This window comes from Salmo salar, chromosome 07, assembly GCF_965601325.2.
Source record: "Salmo salar chromosome 07, fSalSal1, whole genome shotgun sequence".
Lineage (NCBI taxonomy): Eukaryota > Metazoa > Chordata > Actinopteri > Salmoniformes > Salmonidae > Salmo > Salmo salar.
Window position 1 is genome coordinate 72095001 of NC_138297.1, and position 18344 is coordinate 72113344.

The 18344-nt window shown below is 43.3% G+C and overlaps 1 protein-coding gene across 5 annotated transcripts in view; it reads right to left on the reverse strand.

The window, feature by feature from the left end:
• The window catches only part of LOC106609843 (LIM domain only protein 3), a 155541-nt gene that overhangs the window by 23458 nt on the left and 113739 nt on the right, over nucleotides 1–18344 (reverse strand). For all 5 annotated transcript variants that reach the window (XM_082978044.1, XM_082978045.1, XM_045722367.2 and 2 more), the window contains exon 3: nucleotides 5667–5792. In XM_082978044.1, coding sequence (XP_082834170.1) covers nucleotides 5667–5792 — 126 coding nt within the window. The remainder of the gene's footprint in view (nucleotides 1–5666; nucleotides 5793–18344) is intronic.

Genomic DNA, 18344 nt, shown 5'->3' on the forward strand with positions numbered 1-18344 from the left:
AGGTTTAGGATGGAGGTTAGGCTTAGGATGGAGGTTAGGCTTAGGATGGAGGTTAGGTTTAGGGTTGAGGTTAGGTTTGGGGTTGAGGTTAGGTTTAGGGTTGAGGTTAGGCTTAGGGTTGAGGTTAGGCTTAGGGTTGAGGTTAGGTTTAGGGTTGAGGTTAGGTTTGGGGTTGAGGTTAGGCTTAGGGTTGAGGTTAGGTTTAGGGTTGAGGTTAGGCTTAGGGTTGAGGTTAGGCTTGGGGTTAGAAGTTAGGGTTAGGTTTAGGGGTTAGGGACTGTGTGTGTGTGTGTGTGTGTGTGTGTGTGTGTGTGTGTGTGTGTGTGTGTGTGTGTGTGTGTGTGTGTGTGTGTGTGTGTGTGTGTGTGTGTGTGTGTGTGTAATTTTATCTGTAATGCAGTGACTTTCTCTGTGTGTGTGTGTGTGTGTGTGTGTGTGTAATTTTATCTGTAATGCAGTGACTTTCTCTCTGTGTGTTGCAGTGCTGAGTACTCTCATCAACTCTGGGTTGCCAAGGTAACAGATGTTATTTTTTAAACATCTGAACAATCTGACTGTGTCAGGTGAGTGTATCTCTGCTTGTAAGAGAGAGAAGGAAGACTTGTTAAGCCCTGGTCAGATACAAAAGACAAGACGGTAAGTGGCAGTTTAAGGAGTTTTAGAACTATGTTTAGAAATGCCTCTCTCCCTCTATCTCTATATCTCTCCCTCTATCTCTATCTCTCCCTCTATCTCTATATCTCTCCCTCTATCTCTCCCTCTATCTCTACCTCTCCCTCTATCTCTCCCTCAATCTCTATCTCCCTCTATCTCTCCCTCTATTTCTATATCTCCCTCTATCTCTATATCTCCCTCTCTCTCTATATCTCCCTCTCTCTCTATATCTCCCTCTCTCTATATCTCCCTCTCTCTATATCTCTATATCTCTCTCCATCTCTCCATCTATCTCCCTCTATCTCCATATATCTCTCCCTCTCTCCCTCTATCGCTATATCTCTCTCTATCTCCCTCTATCTTTCCCTCTATCTATCTCCCTCTATCTCTATATCTCCCTCTATCTCTCCATCTATCTCCATCTCTCCCCCTATCTCCCTCTATCTCTCCCTCTATCTCTCCCTCTATCTCTACCACTCCCTCTGTCTCTCCCTCTATCTCTATGTCTCCCTCTATCTCTCCAACTATCTCTCCATTCTATCTCTCCATCCATCTCTATCTCATAATTTAATATCAGAACCAAATGAACTGAGTTGTAGTTGAGATTACATTAAAAGTACACGGTGCAAGTGATCAATGCTGTTGTAGATTCCTGACAGATAATTAGAGCCCATTGTGAAGATCTCCACAGACCTGTGATGACCTATGACCTGCTATCTGGAACGTGCACGCTCTATGAGATTACAGCAGAAGAAACGTATCCAGGTAGTTACTGTAGCCTCAACATGTAACCAGGGATGTTGTTCATTTAAAGGTTGAATGTTACATTAGTTTGTATTATAGCCTTACTGCTGGGATGGTTCCATCTGAACCACTGGCTTCATCCCATTCTTTAACTTCTGGTTGGATAGTTCCATCTGAACCACTGGCTTCATTCCATTCTTTAACTTCTGGTTGGATAGTACCATCTGAACCACTGGCTTCATTCCATTCTTTAACTTCTGGTTGGATAGTTCCATCTGAACCACTGGCTTCATCCCATTCTTTAACTTCTGGTTGGATAGTACCATCTGAACCACTGGCTTCATCCCATTCTTTAACTCCTGGTTGGATAGTTCCATCTGAACCACTGGCTTCATCCCATTCTTTAACTTCTGGTTGGATAGTTCCATCTGAACCACTGGCTTCATCCCATTCTTTAACTTCTGGTTGGATAGTACCATCTGAACCACTGGCTTCATCCCATTCTTTAACTTCTGGTTGGATAGTTCCATCTGAACCACTGGCTTCATCCCATTCTTTAACTTCTGGTTGGATAGTTCCATCTGAACCACTGGCTTCATCCCATTCTTTAACTTCTGGTTGGATAGTTCCATCTGAACCACTGGCTTCATCCCATTCTTTAACTTCTGGTTGGATAGTTCCATCTGAACCACTGGCTTCATCCCATTCTTTAACTTCTGGTTGGATAGTACCATCTGAACCACTGGCTTCATCCCATTCTTTAACTTCTGGTTGGATAGTACCATCTGAACCACTGGCTTCATCCCATTCTTTAACTTCTGGTTGGATAGTACCATCTGAACCACTGGCTTCATCCCATTCTTTAACTTCTGGTTGGATAGTTCCATCTGAACCACTGGCTTCATCCCATTCTTTAACTTCTGGTTGGATAGTTCCATCTGAACCACTGGCTTCATCCCATTCTTTAACTTCTGGTTGGATAGTACCATCTGAACCACTGGCTTCATCCTATTCTTTAACGTCTGGTTGGATAGTACCATCTGAACCACTGGCTTCATCCCATTCTTTAACTCCTGGTTGGATAGTACCATCTGAACCACTGGCTTCATCCCATTCTTTAACTTCTGGTTGAGCTGGTGGCAGGTTAATAGACTATTTATTCTATTTCAAATGTGATATTGAATTGTGTTTGGTTGTCAACGCAACCAAATATCAACATTTGAAGGATATGCTTCTTCTGCTTGGATAGTTCCATCTGTGCTGAGTCTGGCTTTAATTCCAGTTTGGATAGTTCCATCTCCGTTGAGTGTGGATTTAATTCCAGTTTGGATAGTTCCATCTGTGCTGAGTCTGGCTTTAATTCCAGTTTGGATAGTTCCATCTGTGCTGAGTCTGGCTTTAATTCCAGTTTGGATAGTTCCATCTGTTCTGAGTCTGGCTTTAATTCCAGTTTGGATAGTTCCATCTGTGCTGAGTCTGGCTTTAATTCCAGTTTGGATAGTTCCATCTGTGCTGAGTCTGGCTTTAATTCCAGTTTGGATAGTTCCATCTGTGCTGAGTCTGGCTTTAATTCCAGTTTGGATAGTTCCATCTGTGCTGAGTCTGGCTTTAATTCCAGTTTGGATAGTTCCATCTGTTCTGAGTCTGGATTTAAATCCAGTTTGGATAGTTCCATCTGTGCTGAGTCTGGCTTTAATTCCAGTTTGTCATGTAATTAATAATCGATATTGATTGGATTCACGTCTCCATGTCAACCAAAAAAACCTAAGGACTAAATCAAATCAAACTTGAAATGCTCTTTAAATCCAGTTTGATTCGATTGAATCCTATTTGTAATTGTATTCCTATTCCTAGACACCTCTTGAAACCCGAGGCCAATATGTTTGGTCTAGTTTCAGATGAATCCTAGACTGAACTGAAACAACACCTGTTGATGGCTTCTCTAATGCTGTACAGGCCTAAACAGCCTCATAGATGCTGTATGATAGATACAGTTTGGTTACATTTCATTTGCTCTATTCAACCTACACTTTAGAATAACTTTGATAGCAACCGTGAATCTATTAACTAAGCGGAGATTTCTCAGCAAGCATTCTCACGTTAGCACATTGGTAATTGTCAGTGACAAATATCCTAGCTAAGAATGGCTGGGTTTGGATAAACCCTGGATGGGAGACTGAAGGGATTGCTGTAGATAGATGAACTCTGCAGTAGCAGGTGCTGCCCAGCATCTTGTTTTTTCTTCTTATAGTGGATGTTACTTTGAAGATCTGGCATTGTTTTAAAGGTACAAATTCAACATATTTTATACTAGGTTTGTCTATGTTGAAAATTGGTTACCATGATGACCTAGCAGTTAAGAGCATTGGGCCAGTATTTTATTTAACTAGGCAAGTCGGTTAAGAACAAATGATTATTTACAATGTCGGCCTACCGGGGAACAGTGGGTTAACTGCCTTGTTCAGGGGCAGAACAACAGATTTTTACCTTGTCAGCTCAGGGATTCGATCTAGCAACCTGTCGGTTACTAGTCCAACACTCTAACCACTAGGCTACCTGCTGCCCCTACACTCTAACCACTAGGCTACCTGCTGGTTACTAGTCCAACGCTCTAACCACTAGGCTACCTGCTGGTTACTAGTCCAACGCTCTAACCACTAGGTTACCTGCTGGTTACTAGTCCAACGCTCTAACCACTAGGCTACCTGCTGGTTACTAGTCCAACGCTCTAACCACTAGGCTACCTGCTGGTTACTAGTCCAACGCTCTAACCACTAGGCTACCTGCTGGTTACTAGTCCAACGCTCTAACCACTAGGTTACCTGCCACCCCGAGAGGTCACTGGTTCGAATCCCCAAGCCGACTAGGTGAAAAATCTGTAGATGTGTCCTTGAGCAAGGCGCTTAACCCAAACTTCTCCTGTAAGTCTCTCTGGATAATAGAGTCTGCTAAATGACTCACTACTGTAAGTCTCTCTGGATAATAGAGTCTGCTAAATGACTCACTACTGTAAGTCTCTCTGGATAATAGAGTCTGCTAAATGACTCACTACTGTGCGACTCTGGATAAGAGAGTCTGCTAAATGACTCCCTACTGTAAGTCTCTCTGGATAAGAGAGTCTGCTAAATGACTCACTACTGTAAGTCTCTCTGGATAAGAGAGTCTGCTAAATGACTCACTACTGTAAGTCTCTCTGGATAAGAGAGTCTGCTAAATGACTCCCTACTGTAAGTCTCTCTGGATCAGAGAATCAGCTAAATGACTCACTACTGTAAGTCTCTCTGGATAAGAGAGTCTGCTAAATGACTCACTACTGTAAGTCTCTCTGGATAAGAGAGTCTGCTAAATGACTCAAATGTAATCCTGTAGTGAAATATTACCCACAAAACAACAGTTTAAATTGATTACTTCTTTCAAATCCAAATCCACGTAGATTCCACATCACAACACGTTGACAAATGACGCTAGAACATCGTTGATTTAAACAGTTTGTGGTCAGTGGGAGATCTCTATTAGCTCAACTTTTCTTAAACTATCACTGATCATCATCATTACCAGGGACCGTTAGGCCAGACTATCTCTGATCAGGGACTGTTAGACCAGACTATCACTGATCAGGGACTGTTAGACCAGACTATCTCTGATCAGGGACTGTTAGACCAGAATATCTCTTATCAGGGACTGTTAGACCAGACTATCTCTGATCAGGGACTGTTAGACCAGACTATCTCTGATCAGGGACTGTTAGACCAGACTATCTCTGATCAGGGACTGTTAGACCAGACTATCTCTGATCAGGGACTGTTAGACCAGAATATCTCTGATCAGGGACTGTTAGACCAGAATATCTCTGATTAGGGACTGTTAGACCAGAATATCTCTGATCAGGGACTGTTAGACCAGAATATCTCTGATCAGGGACTGTTAGACCAGACTATCTCTGATCAGGGACTGTTAGACCAGACTATCTCTGATCAGGGACTGTTAGACCAGACTATCTCTGATCAGGGACTGTTAGACCAGACTATCACTGATCAGGGACTGTTAGACCAGACTATCTCTGATCAGGGACTGTTAGACCAGAATATCTCTGATCAGGGACGTTTCAGTCAACTCCTGCTGAGAATGAGTCTGTCCTAACATGGACACCGTCAGGGACTGTTAGAGACTGATTCAGGAATGTCCACACTGTCCCACCTCTCCTCAACATCAAGTCTCCTCATTGGCTGAGTGGACGTGAGGAGCAGGTACCTGTCCAGTAAACTCACCTCTGATTGCAGAGCTGGCAGGCGAAGCAGTCCAGGTGATAGACGTTCTCTTTAGCTCTCATCACCATCTCAAAGGCTGGGATCAGCTTACTGCAGGCCGCACAGTTCCCTGTTACACCAAACAACCTGCAGAAGAGACAGAGACAGGAGGAACGCACTGTTAGAACAGGAGAGAACAGACCTCCTGTAGACACCCAGCATGATAGAGATAGACAGAGATCCAGGGGAGAACAGACCTCCTGTAGACACCCAGCATGATAGAGATAGATAGAGATCCAGGAGAGAACAGACCTCCTGTAGACACCTAGCATGATAGAGATAGATAGAGATCCAGGAGAGAACAGACCTCCTGTAGACAACTAGCATGATAGAGATAGACAGAGATCCAGGAGAGAACAGACCTCCTGTAGACACCCAGCATGATAGAGATAGATAGAGATCCAGGAGAGAACAGACCTCCTGTAGACACCCAGCATGATAGAGATAGATAGAGATCCAGGAGAGAACAGACCTCCTGTAGACACCCAGCATGATAGAGATAGACAGAGATCCAGGAGAGAACAGACCTCCTGTAGACACCCAGCATGATAGAGATAGATAGAGATCCAGGAGAAAACAGACCTCCTGTAGACACCTAGCATGATAGAGATAGATAGAGATCCAGGAGAGAACAGACCTCCTGTAGACACCCAGCATGATAGAGATAGACAGAGACACAGGGGAGAACAGACCTCCTGTAGACACCCAGCATGATAGAGATAGATCCAGGAGAGAACAGACCTCCTGTAGACAACTAGCATGATAGAGATAGACAGAGATCCAGGAGAGAACAGACCTCCTGTAGACACCCAGCATGATAGAGATAGATAGAGATCCAGGAGAGAACAGACCTCCTGTAGACACCCAGCATGATAGAGATAGATAGAGATCCAGGAGAGAACAGACCTCCTGTAGACACCCAGCATGATAGAGATAGACAGAGATCCAGGAGAGAACAGACCTCCTGTAGACACCCAGCATGATAGAGATAGATAGAGATCCAGGAGAAAACAGACCTCCTGTAGACACCTAGCATGATAGAGATAGATAGAGATCCAGGAGAGAACAGACCTCCTGTAGACACCCAGCATGATAGAGATAGACAGAGACACAGGAGAGAACAGACCTCCTGTAGACAACTAGCATGATAGAGATAGACAGAGATCCAGGAGAGAACAGACCTCCTGTAGACACCTAGCATGATAGAGATAGACAGAGATCCAGGAGACAACAGACCTCCTGTAGACACCTAGCATGATAGAGATATTTTGTATTTATTTTTATTTTTTCCACCTTTGTTTAACCAGGTAGGCAAGTTGAGAACAAGTTCTCATTTACAATTGCGACCTGGCCAAGATAAAGCAAGCAGTTTGACACATACAACAACACAGAGTTACACATGGAGTAAAACAAACATACAGTCAATAATATAGTAGAAAAAAAAGTCTATGTACAAAGTGAGCAAATGAGGTGAGATAATGGAGGTAAAGGCAAAAAAGGCCATGGTGGCGAAGTAAATACAATATAGCAAGTAAAACACTGGAATGGTAGATTTGCAGTGGAAGAAAGTGCAAAGTAGAAATATAAATAATGGGGTGCAAGGCAGCAAAATAAATAAATAAATACAGTAGGGGAAGGGGTAGTTGTTTGGGCTACATTATAGATGGGCTATGTACAGGTGCAGTGATCTGTGAGCTGCTCTGATAGCTGGTGCTTAAAGCTAGTGAGGGAGATAAGTGTTTCCAGTTTTAGAGATGTTTGTAGTTCGTTCCAGTCATTGGCAGCAGAGAACTGGAAGGAGAGGCGGCCGAAGGAGGAATTGGCTTTGGGGGTGACCAGAGAGATATACCTGCTGGAGCGCGTGCTACAGGTGGGTGCTGCTATGGTGACCAGCGAGCTGAGATAAGGGGGAACTTTACCTAGCAGGGTCTTGTGGTTTGGCGACGAGTATGAAGCGAGGGCCAGCCAACGAGAGCGTACAGGTCGCAGTGGTGGGTAGTATATGGGGCTTTGGTGACAAAACGGATGGCACTGTGATAGACTGCATCCAATTTATTGAGTCGGGTATTGGAGGCTATTTTGTAAATGACATCGCCGAAGTCGAGGATCGGCAGGATGGTCAGTTTTACGAGGGTATGTTTGGCAGCATGAGTGAAAGATGCTTTGTTGCGAAATAGGAAGCCAATTCTAGATTTAACTTTGGATTGGAGATGTTTGATGTGAGTCTGGAAGGAGAGTTTACAGTCTAACCAGACACCTAGGTATTTGTAGTTGTCCACATATTCTAAGTCAGAACCGTCCAGAGTAGTGATGCTGGACGGGCGGGCAGGTGCAGGCAGCGATCGGTTGAAAAGCATGCATTTAGTTTTACTTGTATTTAAGAACAGTTGGAGGCCACGGAAGGAGAGTTGTATGGCATTGGAGCTCGTCTGGAGGGTTGTTAACACAGTGTCCAAAGAAGGGCCAGAAGTATACAGAATGGTGTCGTCTGCGTAGAGGTGGATCAGAGACTCACCAGCAGCAAGAGCGACATCATTGATGTATACAGAGAAAAGTGTCGGCCCAAGAATTTAACCCTGTGGCACCCCCATAGAGACTGCCAGGGGCCCGGACAACAGGCCCTCCGATTTGACACACTGAACTCTATCAGAGAAGTAGTTGGCGAACCAGGCGAGGCAAACATTTGAGAAACCAAGGCTGTTGAGTCTGCCGATGAAGATGTGGTGATTGACAGAGTCGAAAGCCTTGGCCAGGTCGATGAATACGGCTACACAGTAATGTCTCTTATCGATGGCGGTTATGATGTTGTTTAGGACCTTGAGCGTGGCTGAGGTGCACCCATGACCAGCTCTGAAACCAGATTGCATAGCGGAGAAGGTGCAGTGGGATTCGAAATGGTCGGTAATCTGTTTGTTGACTTGGCTTTCGAAGACTTTAGAGAGGCAGGGTAGGATAGATATAGGTCTGTAGCGGTTTGGGTCTAGAGTGTCTCCCCCTTTGAAGAGGGGGATGACCGCAGCTGCTTTCCAATCTTTGGGAATCTCAGACGACACGAAAGAGAGGTTGAACAGGCTAGTAATAGGGGTTGCAAAAATTTCGGCAGATCATTTTAGAAAGAAAGGGTCCAGATTGTCTAGCCCGGCTGATTTGTAGGGGTCCAGATTCTGCAGCTCTTTCAGAACATCAGCTGACTGGATATGGGAGAAGGAGAAATGGGGAAGGCTTGGGCGAGTTGCTGTGGGGGGTGCAGTGCTGTTGACTGGGGTAGAGGTAGCCAGGTGGAAAGCATGGCCAGCCGTAGAAAAATGCTTATTAAAATTCTCAGTTATAGTGGATTTATCGGTGGTGACAGAGTTTCCTATCCTCAGTGCAGTGGGCAGTTGGGAGGAGGTGTTCTTATTCTCCATGGACTTTACAATGTCCCAGAACTTTTTTGAGTTTGTGTTGCAGGAAGCAAATTTCTGCTTGAAAAAGCTAGCCTTGGCTTTTCTAACTGCCTGTGTATATTGGTTTCTAACTTCCCTGAAAAGTTGCATATCACGGGGGCTGTTCGATGCTAATGCAGAACACCACAGGATGTTTTTGTGTTGGTTAAGGGCAGTCAGGTCTGGAGAGAACCAAGGGCTCTATCTGTTCCTGGCTATATATATAGCCAGGAACAGATAGAGGTATATATATAGGTATATATATATAGCCCTTTTCCAAGGGCTAGATATAGAGATCCAGGAGAGAACAGACCTCCTGTAGACACCTAGCATGATAGAGATAGATAGAGATCCAGGAGAGAACAGACCTCCTGTAGACACCTAGCATGATAGAGATAGATAAAGATCCAGGAGAGAACAGACCTCCTGTAGACACCTAGCATGATAGAGATAGATAGATGTCCATTATTGTCAGATTATAGATTTGTCCAAAAGAGATGTAAGAAGCTGAGACATGCTAAACAACCAGTTGACAGGACAGTAGAACACTGTCTCTGAACCTGGTCAATGTGGTCCTGGCACCACAGAGACAGACCACTGAAATAGACCAGAAATGGACAAGGCCGACGCAGGAAAAAACAGCTGGGCCACAGAAGTAGCAGCCAGGGTGAATGGAGCAGAACCACACTGAACTAACCAGGGAGTGGATGGACCTATTATCCATTATAACCTGGACCTCTCTCTCTCTCTCTCTCTCTCTTCCCCTTGCGCTCTCTCTCTCTGTCATCCCCCTGCTTCTCTCTCTCTCTTTCTCTCTCTCTCTATTCCCCCTGCTCTCTCGCTCTCTCTCTATTCCCCCTGCCCAAATTCTCTGTCTTTCCCCTGCTTCTCACTCTCTCTCTCTCTCTCTCTCTCTTTCTCTCTCTATTGCCCCTGCTCTCTCTCTGTCTTCCCACTGCTTCTCTCTCTCTCTATTCCCCCTGCTTCTCTCTCTCTGTCTTCCCTCTGCTTCTCTCTCTCTCTCTTCCCCCTGCTCTCTCTCTCTCTTCCCCCTGCTTCTCTCTCTCTTCACCCTGTCTCTCTCTCTCTCTCTCTCTCTCTTCCCCCTGCTCTCTCTCTCTCTTCCCCCTGCTCTCTCTCTCTCTTCCCCCTGCTCTCTCTCTCTCTTCCCCCTGCTCTCTCTCTCTTCCCCCTGCTTCTCTCTCTCTCTTCCCCCTGCTCTCTCTCTCTCTTCCCCCTGCTCTCTCTCTCTCTTCCCCCTGCTCTCTCTCTCTTCCCCCTGCTCTCTCTCTCTCTTCCCCCTGCTCTCTCTCTCTCCCCCTGCTCTCTCTCTCTATTCCCCCTGCCCAAATTCTCTGTCTTTCCCCTGCTTCTCACTCTCTCTCTCTCTCTCTCTCTCTCTTTCTCTCTCTATTCCCCCTGCTCTCTCTCTGTCTTCCCACTGCTTCTCTCTCTCTCTATTCCCCCTGCTTCTCTCTCTCTGTCTTCCCTCTGCTTCTCTCTCTCTCTCTTCCCCCTGCTCTCTCTCTCTCTTCCCCCTGCTTCTCTCTCTCTTCACCCTGTCTCTCTCTCTCTCTCTCTCTCTCTCTTCCCCCTGCTCTCTCTCTCTCTTCCCCCTGCTCTCTCTCTCTTCCCCCTGCTTCTCACTCTCTCTCTTCCCCCTGCTCTCTCTCTCTCCCCCCTGCTCTCTCTCTCTCTCCCCCCTGCTCTCTCTCTTCCCTCTGCTCTCTCTCTCTTCCCCCTGCTCTCTCTCTCTCTTCCCCCTGCTCTCTCTCTCTCTTCCCCATGCTCTCTCTCTCTCTCTCTCTTCCCCCTGCTCTCTCTCTCTCTTCCCCCTGCTCTCTCTCTCTCTCTTCCCCCTGCTCTCTCTCTCTCTCTCTCTTCCCCCTGCTCTCTCTCTCTCTCTCTCTCTCTTCCCCCTGCTCTCTCTCTCTCTCTCTCCCCCCTGCTCTCTCTCTCTCTCTTCCCTCTGCTCTCTCTCTCTTCCCCCTGCTCTCTCTCTCTCTCTCTTATCCCTGCTCTCTCTCTCTCTCTCTCTCTCTCTCTCTTCCCCCTGCTGAGGCAGCTTCCCAAATGGCACCCTATTCTCCATAGGGCTCTGGTTGAAAGTAGTGCACTATATAGGGAATAGGGCTCTGGTCTATAGTAGTGTACTATATAGGGAATAGGGCTCTGGTCTAAAGTAGTGCACTATATAGGGAATAGGGCCCTGGTCTAAAGTAGTGCACTATATAGGGAATAGGGTTCCATTTGGAAAGCAGAGGTGTTCATAAGGTATTCCATTACTCCAGAAAAGCCACAGTGACCCAGAATCACTAGCAGGAAATACATTGGCTAACGACATCATAGAACACAATAATCTATTAGGAGAACGAGAAACCCCTTCAGGCTCTTACAGCAGCGGCCGGCGCACGGCGTTGTCCACATGATCAAACTGTCTCTCTGGTCTGTAGCTAAGAGATCCTGGTAACTACATGTCTCTCTCTCTCTGGTCTGTAGGTAAGAGATCCTGGCAAACTACATGTCTCTCTGGTCTGTAGGTAAGAGATCCTGGTAACTACATGTCTCTCTCTCTCTGGTCTGTAGGTAAGAGATGCTGATAACTGCATGTCTCTCTGGTCTGTAGGTAAGAGATCCTGATAACTACATGTCTCTCTCTCTCTGGTCTGTAGGTAAGAGATGCTGATAACTGCATGTCTCTCTGGTCTGTAGGTAAGAGATGCTGGTAACTACATGTATCTCTGGTCTGTAGGTAAGAGATGCTGGTAACTACATGTCTCTCTGGTCTGTAGGTAAGAGATCCTGGTAACTACATGTCTCTCTGGTCTGTAGGTAAGAGATCCTGGTAACTACATGTCTCTCTCTCTCTGGTCTGTAGGTAAGAGATGCTGATAACTGCATGTCTCTCTGGTCTGTAGGTAAGAGATGCTGGTAACTACATGTCTCTCTGGTCTGTAGGTAAGAGATGCTGGTAACTACATGTCTCTCTGGTCTGTAGGTAAGAGATCCTGGTAACTACATGTCTCTCTGGTCTGGAGGTAAGAGATCCTGATAACTGCATGTCTCTCTGGTCTGTAGGTAAGAGATCCTCGTAACTACATGTCTCTCTGGTCTGTAGGTAAGAGATCCTGATAACTGCATGTCTCTCTGGTCTGTAGGTAAGATATCCTGATAACTACATGTCTCTCTCTCTCTGGTCTGTAGGTAAGAGATCCTGGTAACTACATGTCTCTCTGGTCTGTAGGTAAGAGATCCTGGTAACTGCATGTCTCTCTGGTCTGTAGGTAAGAGATCCTGGTAACTGCATGTCTCTCTGGTCTGTAGGTAAGAGATCGTGATAACTACATGTCTCTCTGGTCTGTAGGTAAGAGATCCTGATAACTACATGTCTCTCTGGTCTGTAGGTAAGAGATCCTGATAACTACATGTCTCTCTGGTCTGTAGGTAAGAGATCCTGGTAACTACATGTCTCTCTCTTTCTGGTCTGTAGGTAAGAGATCCTGATAACTACATGTCTCTCTGGACTGTAGGTAAGAGATCCTGATAACTACATGTCTCTCTGGTCTGTAGGTAAGAGATCCTGGTAACTACATGTCTCTCTGGTCTGTAGGTAAGAGATCCTGGTAACTACATGTCTCTCTGGTCTGTAGGTAAGAGATCCTGATCTAATGAATGATCTGAGAAAGGCACATGGATACAGCAGGGTTGGTTACTAACCGTCAAAGTGTCCCAAATGGCAAGTTGTAGTTTATTTCACAGATTTTACACTTTAGAAAAATCATTGAATTCAATTAAAGATGTGTGTTATAGGAGGTAAAAAGATACATCTCAGTATGAAGGAATATCACTTTACATGGTTTACCTGAAACATTTGAGTAATGCATGAACTCCAGGCTGATGAATGATGGAAGATATTGGTGTATAAAAGCAATGTTTTAAAGGCTTTAGTCTGTCAGGTGGAATCAAAACAGTGTTCTGTTTCTCACATCCCCGGTGTCTGTCTGGGACCTTCTCTCCTCTCAGTTTAAGGCGGTCGTGGCAGACATATTGGAAAATGAATGTCACACTGTTTTGTTTTGAGAAATTCTAGACAGAGCCCTTTTGCAATCATAAAGTGTGTGTGTGTGTGTGTGTGTGTGTGTGTGTGTGTGTGTGTGTGTGTGTGTGTGTGTGTGTGTGTGTGTGTGTGTGTGTCCGCCCATCATATCCCATGAATTGACCTCCCACATAGATACAATCCCTCTCTCCGTGAGCGTTGAGCAGCTCTCACAGCACAAGACAAAAGGGTCAATGATAAACCACAAAGATGAAAAAGCCAAAGAGTCTACAACTAGAGTCTACAACTAGAGAGTCTACAACTAGAGTCTACAACTAGAGAGTCTACAACTAGAGTCTACAACTAGAGAGTCTACAACTAGAGTCTACAACTAGAGTCTACAACTAAAGAGTCTACAACTAGAGTCTACAACTAGAGTCTACAACTAGAGTCTACAACTAGAGTCTACAACTAGAGTCTACAACTAGAGTCTACAACTAGAGTCTACAACTAGAGAGTCTACAACTAGAGTCTACAACTAGAGAGTCTACAACTAGAGTCTACAACTAGAGAGACTACAACTAGAGAGTCTACAACTAGAGTCTACAACTAGAGAGTCTACAACTAGAGTCTACAACTAGAGAGTCTACAACTAGAGTCTACAACTAGAGAGACTACAACTAGAGAGTCTACAACTAGAGTCTACAACTAGAGTCTACAACTAGAGTCTACAACTAGAGTCTACAACTAGAGTCTACAACTAGAGAGTCTACAACTAGAGAGTCTACAACTAGAGTCTACAACTAGAGTCTACAACTAGAGAGTCTACAACTAGAGAGTCTACAACTAAAGAGTCTACAACTAGAGTCTACAACTAGAGAGTCTACAACTAGAGAGTCTACAACTAAAGAGTCTACAACTAGAGTCTACAACTAGAGTCTACAACTAGAGAGTCTACAACTAGAGAGTCTACAACTAGAGAGTCTACAACTAAAGAGTCTACAAGTAAAGAGTCTACAACTAGAGTCTACAACTAAAGAGTCTACAACTAGAGAGTCTACAACTAGAGAGTCTACAACTAAAGAGTCTACAACTAGAGAGTCTACAACTAGAGAGTCTACAACTAGAGAGTCTACAACTAAAGAGTCTACAACTAGAGTCTACAACTAAAGAGTCTACAACTAGAGAGTCTACAACTAGAGTCTACAACTAGAGTCTACAACTAAAGAGTCTACAACTAGAGTCTACAACTAGAGTCTACAACTAGAGAGTCTACAACTAGAGAGTCTACAACTAGAGAGTCTACAACTAGAGTCTACAACTAAAGAGTCTACAACTAAAGAGTCTACAACTAGAGAGTCTACAACTAGAGTCTACAACTAGAGTCTACAACTAAAGAGTCTACAACTAGAGTCTACAACTAAAGAGTCTACAACTAAAGAGTCTACAACTAAAGAGTCTACAACTAGAGAGTCTACAACTAGAGTCTACAACTAGAGTCTACAACTAGAGAGTCTACAACTAGAGTCTACAACTAAAGAGTCTACAACTAAAGAGTCTACAACTAGAGTCTACAACTAGAGAGTCTACAACTAGAGTCTACAACTAAAGAGTCTACAACTAGAGAGTCTACAACTAAAGAGTCTACAACTAGAGAGTCTACAACTAGAGAGTCTACAACTAAAGAGTCTACAACTAGAGTCTACAACTAGAGAGTCTACAACTAGAGAGTCTACAACTAAAGAGTCTACAACTAGAGTCTACAACTAGAGTCTACAACTAGAGAGTCTACAACTAGAGAGTCTACAACTAGAGAGTCTACAACTAGAGAGTCTACAACTAAAGAGTCTACAACTAGAGTCTACAACTAAAGAGTCTACAACTAGAGAGTCTACAACTAGAGAGTCTACAACTAAAGAGTCTACAACTAAAGAGTCTACAACTAGAGAGTCTACAACTAGAGAGTCTACAACTAGAGAGTCTACAACTAAAGAGTCTACAACTAGAGTCTACAACTAAAGAGTCTACAACTAGAGAGTCTACAACTAGAGAGTCTACAACTAGAGTCTACAACTAAAGAGTCTACAACTAGAGTCTACAACTAGAGTCTACAACTAGAGAGTCTACAACTAGAGAGTCTACAACTAGAGAGTCTACAACTAGAGAGTCTACAACTAGAGTCTACAACTAAAGAGTCTACAACTAAAGAGTCTACAACTAGAGAGTCTACAACTAGAGTCTACAACTAGAGTCTACAACTAAAGAGTCTACAACTAGAGTCTACAACTAAAGAGTCTACAACTAAAGAGTCTACAAATAAAGAGTCTACAACTAGAGAGTCTACAACTAGAGTCTACAACTAGAGTCTACAACTAGAGAGTCTACAACTAGAGTCTACAACTAAAGAGTCTACAACTAAAGAGTCTACAACTAAAGAGTCTACAACTAGAGAGTCTACAACTAGAGTCTACAACTAGAGTCTACAACTAAATAGTCTACAACTAGAGTCTACAACTAGAGTCTACAACTAGAGAGTCTACAACTAGAGAGTCTACAACTAGAGAGTCTACAACTAGAGTCTACAACTAAAGAGTCTACAACTAAAGAGTCTACAACTAGAGAGTCTACAACTAGAGAGTCTATAACTAGAGAGTCTACAACTAGAGAGTCTACAACTAGAGAGTCATCAACTAAAGAGTCTACAACTAAAGAGTCTACAACTAGAGTCTACAACTAGAGAGTCTACAACTAGAGTCTACAACTAGAGAGTCTACAACTAGAGAGTCTACAACTAGAGAGTCTATAACTAAAGAGTCTACAACTAGAGAGTCATCAACTAAAGAGTCTACAACTAAAGAGTCTACAACTAGAGAGTCTACAACTAGAGAGTCTACAACTAGAGTCTACAACTAAAGAGTCTACAACTAAAGAGTCTACAACTAGAGTCTACAACTAGAGAGTCTACAACTAGAGAGTCTACAACTAGAGAGTCTACAACTAGAGAGTCTACAACTAGAGAGTCTACAACTAGAGTCTACAACTAGAGTCTACAACTAAAGAGTCTACAACTAAAGAGTCTACAACTAAAGAGTCTACAACTAGAGTCTACAACTAAAGAGTCTACAACTAGAGAGTCTACAACTAGAGTCTACAACTAAAGAGTCTACAACTAGAGGGTCTACAACTAGAGTCTACAACTAAAGAGTCTACAACTAGAGAGTCTACAACTAGAGTCTACAACTAAAGAGTCTACAACTAGAGAGTCTACAACTAGAGTCTACAACTAAAGAGTCTACAACTAGAGAGTCTACAACTAGAGAGTCTACAACTAGAGAGTCTACAACTAGAGTCTACAACTAGAGTCTACAACTAAAGAGTCTACAACTAAAGAGTCTACAACTAAAGAGTCATCAACTAGAGAGTCTACAACTAGAGAGTCTACAACTAGAGTCTACAACTAAAGAGTCTACAACTAGAGAGTCTACAACTAGAGAGTCTACAACTAGAGAGTCTACAACTAGAGAGTCTACAACTAGAGTCTACAACTAAAGAGTCTACAACTAGAGAGTCTACAACTAGAGAGTCTATAACTAGAGAGTCTACAACTAGAGTCTACAACTAGAGAGTCTACAACTAGAGAGTCTACAACTAGAGTCTACAACTAGAGAGTCTACAACTAGAGAGTCTACAACTACAGTCTACAACTAGAGTCTACAACTAGAGTCTACAACTAGAGTCTACAACTAGAGAGTCTACAACTAGAGAGTCTACAACTAAAGAGTCTACAACTAAAGAGTCTACAACTAGAGAGTCTACAACTAGAGTCTACAACTAGAGTCTACAACTAGAGAGTCTACAACTAGAGTCTACAACTAAAGAGTCTACAACTAAAGAGTCTACAACTAAAGAGTCTACAACTAGAGAGTCTACAACTAGAGTCTACAACTAGAGTCTACAACTAAATAGTCTACAACTAGAGTCTACAACTAGAGTCTACAACTAGAGAGTCTACAACTAGAGAGTCTACAACTAGAGAGTCTACAACTAGAGTCTACAACTAAAGAGTCTACAACTAAAGAGTCTACAACTAGAGAGTCTACAACTAGAGAGTCTATAACTAGAGAGTCTACAACTAGAGAGTCTACAACTAGAGAGTCATCAACTAAAGAGTCTACAACTAAAGAGTCTACAACTAGAGTCTACAACTAGAGAGTCTACAACTAGAGTCTACAACTAGAGAGTCTACAACTAGAGAGTCTACAACTAGAGAGTCTATAACTAAAGAGTCTACAACTAGAGAGTCATCAACTAAAGAGTCTACAACTAAAGAGTCTACAACTAGAGAGTCTACAACTAGAGAGTCTACAACTAGAGTCTACAACTAAAGAGTCTACAACTAGAGAGTCTACAACTAGAGAGTCTACAACTAGAGAGTCTACAACTAGAGTCTACAACTAGAGTCTACAACTAAAGAGTCTACAACTAAAGAGTCTACAACTAAAGAGTCTACAACTAGAGTCTACAACTAAAGAGTCTACAACTAGAGAGTCTACAACTAGAGTCTACAACTAAAGAGTCTACAACTAGAGAGTCTACAACTAGAGTCTACAACTAAAGAGTCTACAACTAGAGAGTCTACAACTAGAGTCTACAACTAAAGAGTCTACAACTAGAGAGTCTACAACTAGAGTCTACAACTAAAGAGTCTACAACTAGAGAGTCTACAACTAGAGAGTCTACAACTAGAGAGTCTACAACTAGAGTCTACAACTAGAGTCTACAACTAAAGAGTCTACAACTAAAGAGTCTACAACTAAAGAGTCATCAACTAGAGAGTCTACAACTAGAGAGTCTACAACTAGAGTCTACAACTAAAGAGTCTACAACTAGAGAGTCTACAACTAGAGAGTCTACAACTAGAGAGTCTACAACTAGAGAGTCTACAACTAGAGTCTACAACTAAAGAGTCTACAACTAGAGAGTCTACAACTAGAGAGTCTATAACTAGAGAGTCTACAACTAGAGTCTACAACTAGAGAGTCTACAACTAGAGAGTCTACAACTAGAGTCTACAACTAGAGAGTCTACAACTAGAGAGTCTACAACTAGAGTCTACAACTAGAGTCTACAACTAGAGTCTACAACTAGAGAGTCTACAACTAGAGAGTCTACAACTAA